At 37.3% G+C, this 12,027-nt stretch overlaps 3 protein-coding genes across 6 annotated transcripts in view; 1 reads left to right on the forward strand and 2 right to left on the reverse strand.

Annotated features, from left to right (window-relative positions):
- Positions 1–1,028, forward strand: part of LOC105175455 (vacuolar protein 8-like) — a gene marked incomplete in the record, with an annotated part of 2,181 nt that extends 1,153 nt beyond the window's left edge. Inside the window, 1 exon segment of the mRNA XM_011097893.2 lies at positions 1–1,028. Coding sequence (XP_011096195.1) covers positions 1–852 — 852 coding nt within the window.
- On the reverse strand, positions 2,825–8,850 carry LOC105175456 (protein TRANSPORT INHIBITOR RESPONSE 1-like). Of its 4 annotated transcripts, XR_002288144.1 has the most exons (6): positions 8,706–8,845; positions 7,338–7,922; positions 4,790–5,282; positions 3,693–4,471; positions 3,406–3,531; positions 2,825–3,114 (listed from the first exon to the last, which is right to left on the reverse strand). XR_002288144.1 is itself a non-coding variant. In XM_011097895.2 (5 exons), exons 2-4 carry the CDS (start codon positions 7,853–7,855, stop codon positions 3,716–3,718), a joined length of 1,767 nt encoding a protein of 588 aa, XP_011096197.1. In that variant the 5' UTR covers positions 7,856–7,919; positions 8,706–8,850; the 3' UTR covers positions 2,825–3,531; positions 3,693–3,715. The 4 variants fall into 4 exon arrangements, 3 of the variants coding, with proteins under 3 accessions (XP_011096197.1, XP_011096200.1, XP_011096196.1); XM_011097895.2 differs by having other exon boundaries at positions 2,825–3,531; positions 7,338–7,919; positions 8,706–8,850; XM_011097898.2 differs by having other exon boundaries at positions 2,825–3,531; positions 7,338–7,913; positions 8,706–8,847.
- LOC105175478 (heat stress transcription factor A-6a-like) overlaps positions 11,750–12,027 on the reverse strand; it is a 1,494-nt gene continuing 1,216 nt past the window's right edge. The window contains exon 3 of the mRNA XM_020698421.1: positions 11,750–11,937. Within this exon, the coding sequence (XP_020554080.1) occupies positions 11,750–11,937 (188 nt within the window). The remainder of the gene's footprint in view (positions 11,938–12,027) is intronic.

The following is a 12,027-nucleotide window of genomic DNA, read 5'->3' on the forward strand; positions in this document are numbered from 1 at the left end:
GAACATGATGGTGAATTGGTTGGTTTGGCTTGTGGGGTGTTGAAAAATCTTGTTGGAGTGGAAGAGATTAGGAGGTTTGTGGTTGAGGAAGGCGCAATTCTTGAGTTTGTTAATCTTCTGAGGTCTAAAAATGAAGTGATAAAAATATGTTCAGTTGATTTATTGCAAGCTATGGCTTATGGGGATGAATCAATTAGGGATATGATCATTCAAGGAGGAGGTATTCGTGCAATTGTGCGTGCATTGGATCCCAGATCATCATTTTCAACAAAGACAAGAAAGGTGGCTTTCAGAGGAATTGTGAACATATGCTGTTCATCCGAGAAATCTCTGACTCTGTTGATAAACTACGGATTTATGGATCACATACTTTACTTCCTTCGTTATGGGGAGGTCCCGGTCCAAGAATTGGCGTTAAAGGCAGCATTTTGGTTAAGTGAAACATCAGAGGAAGGTAAGAAGGTAATGGGGGAAGCGGGGTTTATGCCAGTCCTCGTTAAATTTCTCGATTCAAACTCATTGGAAATCCGGGAAGTGGCAGCTGAAACATTGTCTAGCATGATAATAGTGCCAAGGAACCGGAAGAGATTCGTGCAAAATGATCAAAATGTTGGCCTGCTTCTGCAAATGCTCGACCCAATGGAGGTCAACACAGGTAACAAAAGGCTCCTGCTTTCTATATTGATGTCATTGACAAGGAGCAATAGTGCAAGAAAGAAAATAGCCAACTCAGGCTACTTAAAGAACATTGAAAAGCTTGCAGAAGCCGAAGTTTCAGATGCAAAAAAGATAGTTAAAAAGTTGTCTTCTAATAGATTGCGCAGCATCTTGGGTGGGTTCTGGCAGTCTTGAATGTTATCCTCCCTTCTTCTCAAAGAACTCTCCTTTCTGTAAATTTATACATACGTTTCTTTTGAGTTGATTGTTAGACATTTGATATCCAAAAGGGTTGCAGATTATGTTTAACCGTACATAGAATCTAATAAAACTCTTCTTCTCCATCAGTTAATCATTTTACTGGTGATCAACTGGACTGTCTTGATATAAAACAAACTGTGTAATCAGAAAAGGCTGGGAATTGGATCTTCTTGCCCATTTGCACATGGGAATGCAACGAACTGGAGAGGGGCATGCATGTGAGGGGTTGGCCATCAATGTTTCGAAAGCATTTCCTTCACATAAAAAGCAAGGAAAATGATAGATGATGATCAGCCTCCTTCTGTCCTTGCTCGTCTCTTTTGTCTTGCGTTCTCTCTTTGTCATGCAATGTTGGCAACGTTTCTCTTCTGCTAAATGTTGTCTTGAAAATATCAGTTTCAAGTTTCTAACTTGTGCATTGGGAATTGGGAGCTCCATGAGGTCTTCACGTTCTCTTTTGTTAAATTAGCGTGTGAAAATAAAAAAAAAATCTTATTCCAATTGAATTAAGTCAAATTGAACAAATCATAGAGTATATGATCATCCTTAAAAGTTGTACACAAGTTATATAATAAATATATTATATTTAACATGTAATTTGGTTAGAACAGATCAAACTCAAGCAAATTAAAATTCACCATAAAATCTAAATTTCAGAAGCATATTTCTTAAAATGAGTTGTGAATTTGGGAGCATTACCCCTCACTTATTGCTGTGTGCGGGGTATGGTGGCCCATCGAGGAAAACTGTGATCAAAGTCTTGGATCAATGAAAAGATGCATTGAATGATTATGGGACCATTGGCTTCCCATCTTTTCAGATGAAAAATTGGTGGCCCCAATGCCTTCTTAGAAGCAAAATCAATTAGTCACTGTGCCCATCCCATCAAAATGATAATTATTCAATTCAATTGGTTATAATAGTATAAAAAAGGCACTGTCTTTTATAAACAAAACTAAAAGACTTGGTGTTTGTCCCCTTCCAGAACAATCACTTCACTTTGTGATTGACTGCTTATTTTTGTAAGTTATCCGTTGAAATTGGTAATAAATGAGTATATATGAACTAAGGTAATTAGAGCATGTTTATGGGCTGTGAAATGGACCACACATTCGTTCCTTAGAGGAAAAGGATAAAAGAGAAAGAGGGGTCGTTTTCAATGATCCGTTGGGCTTTGACACCTTCGCGTTCGGCCCACCATGTGATCCCCTTTCTTCCTTTTCGCATCTGCTTTCCTACTACAAGAAAAGAGATGAATTTCATTTCCATCATCAAAGTTTTTAGACACTCCAAATTCAGAATTTGTTTGCAGTATATTTCGTAGCACAAATATCAATTTCAAAGTGAAAATTTATGTGTTATTCTTGGAAGAAAAGTTATTCCTACAAACAAACAAACAAACAAAGGGACAAGATTTGGTTTTCATGGAAGGAAGTGTAGAGGTGTGGTGTGTTCTGGTTTGTTGCTTGTCAAATGTTAAATACAAACAAGAGCATATACTTTCTTTGCAGTTGATCTTGTGCTGATTGCTCTCATGGGTAATACATTGATCGGATGGTCCAGCATATAAATTAGGCAGCGGTACAAATTATTTAAAACAAACGGAGCACTCGACGCAGCTTAAGGGGCTGTGGGCCTAAACACAATCAACCCAAATGTATGTGATACGTGGATTGTCGTTAGGCCCACACCATTAACCAAAAAAAGATAAAGAAGAAGAGGAAGAAACACAAGATCCCTTGTGTGAATTAATTCTTACTGTTATTGCTGCAGAAAACATGTGAATCATCACAGCTTCACCAAAATCAGAAGGTTCATAAGCTGTTGGATCCTATAAATTTCTTGAAGATCAACCAGACTATATACATCGCTTTCATGGAGGCAGATTCAGGAAGAAGAAATTATATATGCTTACCTCAGAAAAATTCATTCACGAATGTAGCGTACCATTCACAGGACAAATCTTGATTCATGACGATGATGATCGAGGACAAACAACATAGTAACGTTTACCCTAAACAACATTTTCTATTATCCTGAATCTCAGATTAGTCAACATCTGATGGAGGTTTCATGGATGATAGTTAAGCTAGATGCATCCTCTACCAGCACAACGACGGTTTTCAAGTTTCAGCCTGAATCCAAACCCTCTGTGTTGCCGATATGATCTTCCCCAGTCAGGAGTTTGCAGATAAGCTGAAACTCACCAATTCATTTTTCAGCCACCTCAACACTGTTAATCGTTTTTTGATACAGTTTCTACAGATTTTAAGCCACTAACAATACAATAGGAAAGATACGAAAAATCAACTGGGGAGATAGATCTTCTATTGTAACAAATGCACTCTCGATAGCTTACACCTTTCTTTTCTACTCGTTCAGACGAATCAATAAAGAAAATGAGCTAAGATTTAAAAGTTGAGCCTTGGTATAGCTTCATGCCCCAGTTAGACTTTGACTGCAAATACATGGGCATTAAGTACTCACCCCATTTATTATACTTCTTCCGATGATCCAATGTCGAAGCTGATCCCCTCAACTGTTGCTTTTTGGAACCAATTTACATTTGATTACTTGATCCCACACTAACGCCAAGCATATAGGTCGACTTTCCTGCAAGCACATCAATGAATCTATTATGATCAAGAACAGCCTGGTATAATAGAAGGGGACTGCAAAAACAGTTTAGCTCTGATCCTTCCTTTTGGTTAGAGAAGGATTGATCTTAAAATTTCTTTAACTGTGAGAATTTCAAGATGGAAGAAAGCACTGACCAACTATTCCTTTTCCCTCACTGTCAAAGAGTAAGAACAAATGGTGGGGCATCACGTCTTGGCCCGGCTACTGAACGGTAGACATAAACTCTGTCCGCTTGACCGTCATCATTTCCCTCATCTTTGATAACTTCAACATTCAGTCTTGGCATCTCTCTTGCAAGCAGCCTGCATCCCTTCATTGTTACATTACATGATGACATCCATAACGACCTCATCATTTCATATTTCTCTCGTCCAGACAACAGAGCCGCATTTCCGAATGGGCAATCTCGTATTTCAAGCTTCCTCAACTTAGGACAACCTTCGAGAACACATTGCATCCCCCAATCACTGCTGCCAGCAAAAGCCACGGAAAGTGTCTCAAGATTTTTGGCATACTTCCCAATATACTCAAATGTCAGATCAGTTAGAAGGCCTGAAACTGAAAGCCTCTTAAGCTTAGTGCAAGTTTTAACCACAGCAGCGAAGGCTTCATCCATAGGTTCGTTTGTCAGGTAATCTGGCTGCCCTGGGGTCATTATGCAAAGACGAAAGTGGGTAAAATCAGGGCAGTTCTGAACTATAGTAACGACAGCAGCATTGGTCATCCTCCGACAAAAGTAGAGGACATAGCGGAGTTTGCGACATCCACGAGACACGGCCAAGAAGCCCAACTCAGTCACCCCATCACGATGATGCCGGTCGTAAGGATCAGAAGGGAAGACTCGGAGTTCTTCGAGCAACGGACAGCTGGATCCAAGAGCCTCGAGCCCCTTGTCTTCAACAGTATCAATGACCTATATCAAAAGAACTAGTTTAGATATCATTTACAGACACCATCAGTGATGGGAAAGACGAGGTAGAGAGATAAAATCAGAAGCAACTTCAAACACTAGTCAGACCTCTTCCATCTATAGATGACTCTTATCTAAATAGAAACCATGATGATGGCAAGAGAAACATTTCAAATTATTTATGACACACTATGTCCATGATTACAAGGTTTTTTAACTCCCTTACAACATCTAACATTAAATGCTTTTGTTGTGTATTCTTGTTTGTCTATGAGAACCAAATTCCTCAAAGTGCAAGCTATCTCAACTATTAATTCTTACCCAAAGGCGTCGCAAATTAGGGCAGTGAACAAGAAGCTTAGCAAATTCACTACTTTGAAGGGCCACATCGCTCAAGTTCAAGAAAGTCAGACTGGCACAAGCTCCATAGAGAACAGGGAGATAAAGGGAAGTTGCTTCCCATAAACCTGAAAGAACTTGGAGATTTCTACAGTTGCTAAATGCACTCTCAATGTCTTCGTATTGGCGAGGCGTAAGTTCTTGCATGAAGGAGCCAGTACCAAGCTCCATTAATTGAGGAGCATGCACGAGCAACCGTCGCAATTGGTCCAAGGTAATACTATCATTGACCTTCAGAACCCTTAATGATTTGCACCGACCAACGAGTCTCTCGAGGTCATCAAAACTGACCTCACAGTTGAGACTGGAAAAGTTTAGTACCTCCAGTGAGGCAAAGTTCTCCGGGAAGCAACTTAACCAACCTCCACCAACATCATCTGTTACACTGTCCTGTATGTCGAGCTCAGTCAAGTTCCTAGAAGCCAAACATACACATCAAATGAGCTCCTTGTAAAAAAAATTGAAATAATAACCTAAAAAATATCAAACAGCACACAAGGGATGAATGGAAATAATGAAATATATGCCAGCCAACAGAGTGCCAAGTGGCTCCAAGTTTATCTTCTCTTGTTTTTTTTCCAAAATTATGTTGTAGCTTTTCCACCGATCTCATACTAAGATACGTATGAGCAAGGGAAGTCCGCATGAGGAAGCTTCAACAACATCCATTTACCAGTCTCTTTCTTGTGAGAAAATATAACTTCTGAATTAGGTATTTTAGAAGTAAATACGCACTTATAGATTAGCTAAAATTAACTAAATGTATTCTGGTAAGGTCTCCATTTCTGGATAGAGGGCAAGCACATGTAAGAGAATAGAAACTAAACCTGTAGGTAATTCAAGAAGCCAGGATTGCTTATATTAATCCATAAAGCATGAGCAGCTCTTAACAATATCCAATCTTCATTCTTTTATTTCTCTTCAAATCCTATACCTCATTCTTCCACCAAAAGGGGAAAAAGAAGTCATACTAGTATATGGCACAATATTAGCTCTTTTGTTCAACTACCATCTGTTATTATCATATTAGGTTTACTAATTTGACTTCACTAGGAAATTATGAGATCTTCAGGTTATCATGCACATTCATTTACCATAAACTCAACAATATAAAGGATAAGAACGAGATTTTTCCATTATTGAAAACTGAGTAAAGTACATATTTTTGAACTAGGAGGTCCATACGATAGTCAGACTAATGTTGGTTTCCAATGCAATAAAGTTACATGGAGCCACTGCCCCTTTTTTCTCTTTTTCCGAAACAAACAAATGAACAAAAAGGTGTTTCCCATTGGTGAGCTGCAGTATCATATTGAATCGGATGTTGACAAGAACAGAAATTCTTTAAAAGAAGAGTTTCATATAGCGGAGCAAAATATCCCTCATTCTCCCACCAATAAATTCCATTTCTCTGAGTCTTTCCTCTTTCTGATTTTCTGAGGTGACTGCATACTGAAAGCAAGCAGGCTCATATAGGTTGAGAAACCGTATTCATAACACATCCCATATAGGTAGTGTTAATATCATTGCCGTTAGAAGGGCAAGGAATAGCTCTTCAATCAATTCAGGTATCTTCACTAAACTTAAGCCTTCAGTTTTCATATATGACTACCATGTCGATCTCCGTTCATGTAGAATATCTCAAGGATTCAACAAGGTATCACCAAAGAGTTCATTAGTCACTACATATTTAAATGGCTCGTCAATGATGAAGACAGTGATATGTGGACAAGTGTGACATCATGAACATGCTATCTATTAAGCGCAATTTAACAGGACAAACATCACATGAAGAAAGCAGCGGCAAGAAGATTAAGATAGAAACATGAATTAGAAGCACTTAAAACAGCAGGAAATGACAGGGTAGATGACATGCACTACAATCCCATCTCAAAGTTTCCTCGTTTCCCAGCCACATGAAAAAACACAACTTTCTGATATTTGTAAATACATGCACATGACTGCAACACATCTTCTCCATTCACTAATCCAGATTCACATGCTTTATCAGAGATAAAGCCATTAAATGATATCGCCGAACACATATTAAACCCAACCCAATTTAGTAAAGACTAATGATCTCAGTAAACATACAAGCAGAATCGAACACAACCAATTCACAGTTACTGTTCTTAGAAAAGAAAGATCCTATTTCGAAATACTAACAGAAATCACAGTTGACTTTTTCCTGAAACCTAAAATGTCACGATCCCCAAACGCACAGTTGAGTGCATACAAGCCAGATCAACAGAAAGATTAGAAGCAAAATGAGAGATTTAGTTCTTTACAAAGTCCCAAAAGAACCCTAGAACTCAAGAAATCTAAACCCCCATTACACGAAGGAATTTTCATTTCTGAAGACTGTCAAACAAACAGAGCCACAAATTCAAGATTCACAGAAAAGAGAACAGAGTGCAATAATTAGAGAAAGAACAAATTTAACTTAATTGAAAATATCATAGACTGTAACCTGCAATGACTGGCAATGGCTTTGAGGCCATTGTCACTGAACCCATCACAACTCGACAAAGTTAAAGCCTTGAAGCGTGGGAATGACTTGGCCAAGAGCTCCAAGCTCTCATCAGTTACAGTCATCCTCTTGAGTCTCAGCTCTTCTAGAAAAGGGTAAACCTTGGCAAACATGACCAACCAAGAATGCACATTAGCACCCCAATCCCGTGGCAACATATTGAAATCAGAAAATCTTGGCTTCCCTTTAAGTGTAACACTCTTAATTCTTGGAAATCTTCTGGCCACGATTTCTGGTGACACTGAATAGCAGTTCCCTATAAAAAGCTTTGATCTCGTCCATCTCTCAGCATTATACCAATCTTTGCGCACAAGGGACACTGAACTCCGGTCTTTGCGTGAATCTATGAATGAAAGGACTTTTTCCAACACTTCATCAGGGAACGGTGATTGAGGTTGAGTTGGTCCGTGAGAGTTGGCTGAGTTTGATGGCGAGTCCTCAGATTGATCTGGATCCATTAGAGTCTTGGAGGATGGCTTGACCCAGGACTCAGAAAAATCTCAAACCCCACATAAGCTGCAACTTCTTACATAAACAAGTATAGAAATCAGAACACGTCTCATATAAATGCATTTGAATTCTCCATCAATGATTAGAAAAAAATCTTGAATTTAATTTTTGTAAAACAAGAGAGAAGAATTACACAGATGAGAAAATCTTGGACATAAAAAGGTTGATAGCCTCCTAAAAATCAGGAACCATTCAATTGAGCGTATACATACGCATGATGTAATTAGAAAGTTGAATTTCTAATCCAAAAATCTAGGAAATAATCATACAGCAAGGAAATCTTGAGGAAGAAGGGTTGACAGACTTCTTTTTAGCCCAAAAAACCAAAAAGTAGCCTAAATAACCAAGCAGTTCAACATATTAGCTGAAAAATTAAAATTTGAGAAAGTGATGGAAAAACAGTTCTTGAAATTGATAAAAAATAATAGGGAGGAAGAAAAAAAACCTCAATCTTGTACGCTCACTTTACCACTAAGCAGTAATCTGCGCACCCTTTTTCTTGAAATTGATAGTATTGTAATAAAAGAAATCATTATGAAAATTGAAAATGCAAAAGCAAAATCACCACAACATTTCCACTCAGACACAAGTAAGCAGCTCAACCCCAAAGCCAAAAACAGAGATCCGCCAAGAAATATGGAATCCCAGAATATGTTTAGATCCAGAGCCCCTTTTAGTTTATAAACAAATGCAAATTTACCTACATGAATACGTATGCAACAGCGATTGGATTGTAGAACAAAATGAAACAACTAAAAGCAGAAAGAAGAGAAAAGGGAAAGAACTGTGGAGGTTTACCTCTCTTTCTCTCTCTCTCAGATGAATGCTTGAAAGAACTGAAGAGCCAAAGAAAATCTTGGACAAACCCACTTGCATATTTTATTATAATAATAATAATAATAACAAGAAAACAATAATTGTTACTGTTACTACTGCTACACAAAAAGAGCACAGCACCAAAAGGAATAATATTTTTCCATTTAATAAACCCACAATACCGTATACTTTATGACTAATACAATACAATACGATTCACATACGCTAAATATACGTACATCCTTCTTCTTCTTCTTTTTCTTTTTTCCCTTTTTTTTTTGTAAAGCTTTAAATTATTAGACAGTCCCACCTTAGCTGAAGTTAACAGACAATGGAGGCGAAGCACCTAACCTCCACCGTGGTTGATGGTGCCACGTATTGTGCGCCCGGCGCATGTTAGATTCATCCCCCTCTGTTAATAAGCAGTAAGGCAGAGCGGTGAAGTTTTTTAACTGCAGCTGCGGCGGTGTTTTTTCTTAACGGGGTTGCTGCCGTCAGTCTTACCCCTTTCTCCCGTTTTGTCCTTCATACTGCATCAAATTTCAGATTAACCCTCCCGTGAATTAAAAAATTAATTTGCAATCACACCCCTGGATTTCTTGAATTCTCAATGTGCCCCAAAATGTTTAAACTTTTTGGCAATGACGCCCTATTTGTTTGAATTGTAAAAGCAGGCATAACAAGAAAAGAATAATGCATCTGACATAAGTCTATTAATGGCCAACAAGAATATGGTTTATGCAAAATATATCCTAACCAAAGCACATGAAATTATTATTATTGTTTTGATTAGGACAATGATAGAATATTACATACTAATTGTCTTCAAATTTGAGATTTATCAAAGTATAATTTATTGCATCATTCATATAATATTCAGACATCAAATATTAAACTAAATCCAAATTCCATTTGTGTATATATATGGTGACTATCAATTAACGCAATGATTTAGTGGTTAAATTACTACTTTTCTTTCAAAATTTATTAAAAACATAGAGTTCATCCCTTTATATGGATTGTATTATGAATTTGGCAATAAATGATTTACACTGTATAATATTTGATTTAGTGAAAATTAATTTAATTCATAATTAGTGCATATTGGTGGTCGATTATACTTTGGTTTTATTTTAATTTTTGAATGATCAATTATACATGACGACTAAAAATTGGGGTGAATTTTGAATTTGTTAATGAGATTACATCAGGTTAAGCAATATCTCAGAAAAAAACAAATGTGGTGCGTGTATATATAGTTTGAATTTTGTTTGATGTCAAAAGAAAAAAAATAAATAATGTTTATAAATGGATATTAAGGTTTGGAAGTTTGAGTTGGAGTTGGGTAGTAAAATTATTGGTTGAAAAAGGCATAAATGTAATAACAAGAAAAGGTGTGGGTGTGGGTGTGGGTGTGGGTGTGATGGGAAGTGCATTATGAAGAACAAGTGCATGAGAATGAGAAGGGATTTGGGACAGCAGTGAGAGTGAGAGTGAGAGTGCAGGCTTCAACTTACTTAGTCCACAACTGGGCCCTTCAACAACCCCCTTAATTCCATATCATTATTACCACATCAAAATATATTAATAAAATAACAAAACTAGCAGCCTCCACTGCACCAACATATATGCTCTTTTCCCCACATCTATCGCTATACAATACTCCACTCCTCACCTCATCTCATTAAATCCCACATCATACTTTCTACTCATCATCCCATTCTAACACATACACACACACATATATATCTATATTCTACACCATTAATATTTGCTACCTTATACATATATATATATATATATGAATAATTGATTCATTAAGGAAAGTTTTTCTATAAAATAAAGGTTTTTGAGCTAATTATATAGTTAATTAATATATTCCTCCTAATTATAGCAGTTAATTATAAATTGGTTGGCGTATTGATATTATTGTTTCAGACTGTGGGGATTTGCTTTTACACTTTACAATTATGATGCATAATTCAACTCATTAATTAAATAACTCTCTTTCCCCCAACAAACATTTCTTTGTTTTTTTTTTATTATACTGCACATTGGATAATAATAATAATTAAGATCAATTTTAGATCATTTACGTGTGAATTGATCCAAATCAATTAATTGTTGAAACCAACAGTACCTGGAATGGAACAAAATGAGGTGCAGTTTCTATCAAATCAATATCACATGCATGATTAGTTTCCTAGTGTTTTTGTTTTTTTAATCAATTTGCGTACATCTTCTTTCAGCTGGTAGGAACATTGAAGTAATTTAACACAAGTAAGTAGGTATGATGTCTTAATCCCAAATCTTCTTTTGAGGAGCTAAGGAGGGAGGGACATCATGTTATAAAACCTATCACATTAATTCTCAGTCGCTTAACAAATTCAATCCATCATAATGCATATGCTTGAATTCCGAGTCAAATTCAATTAGATGTCCAAATTATTTTAAATAATGCATATTTGAATGCAGAATAAGTAGGTAAGAACAAGATAAGATGAAGAAACCCCAAAGAAAACATACAAGAAAAAGGAGGGGAGTTGACATCACCATTCACCACTACTACCAAACCCAAATCCAAACCCATAATAATATATAGAAGAAGAAGGGGGCATGGGGCATTAGGCATTAGGCATTAGGCATCAGGGATTTAGGCATATTAGGTGTGCCTGATTTCTTTTATCAGAAGTGACACCCCTAAATTCTTGTCTCCCCAGCTTTAAGAAGCCCATGTTACCAGCAATCATCCTCTTTCCTCTTCCCTCTTTCCAACTCTCTCTCCATTCTTATCCATTCACTGTACCCTTTTGTCCACTTCTCCTATTCCCCTCCTCTCATCTGTTAGCCAAACCCCTCCACCCCCACCTGGGGTCTTGACACCTGTCCCCTTACTGCCTATTTGCCCCAATGGGCCGACCCCAAATCAATTATTCAGATTCCTAAAATGGGCCCGAATTATATCTCAAATTACTACACATCTCAAATAGAATTAACCTAATACATTTTCCTACATCATAAGTTACTTAGAGTTGAGACATTGAGTTTGAGTTCAAGATTTGAGATGACTGGCCATTCTCCTGCATCTCTTTGATATATTCCACCCAGTCGGAGGATTCTCCAATCAAGTCCACCAATGAATTGAACGCATTGGGCTGATGCTGTCCCGTCTCTCCTTCGTCCAACACCATTTTACCCTGTTGAATAAAGCGCTCTGAGATCAATTCCAAAATGTTTGCCATAGAAGTAGCACTGCAAGAACCAGGATCAGAGCACATTGTCGGCATCTGATATTGATCAGTTG

The sequence above is a fragment of the Sesamum indicum genome, linkage group LG12 (genome assembly GCF_000512975.1).
Source record: "Sesamum indicum cultivar Zhongzhi No. 13 linkage group LG12, S_indicum_v1.0, whole genome shotgun sequence".
Taxonomy (NCBI): Eukaryota; Viridiplantae; Streptophyta; class Magnoliopsida; order Lamiales; family Pedaliaceae; genus Sesamum; species Sesamum indicum.

Coding starts and splice junctions, on each gene's coding strand:
- LOC105175456 (XM_011097895.2), bottom strand. CDS start 7,855: ATGGATCCAGATCAATCTGAGGACTCGCCATCAAACTCAGCCAACTCT. Junction 5,283..7,337: donor GCCATTGCCAGTCATTGCAG/GTTACAGTCTAT, acceptor TTTGGCTTCTAG/GAACTTGACTGAGCTCGACA. Junction 4,472..4,789: donor CTAATTTGCGACGCCTTTGG/GTAAGAATTAAT, acceptor CTTTTGATATAG/GTCATTGATACTGTTGAAGA.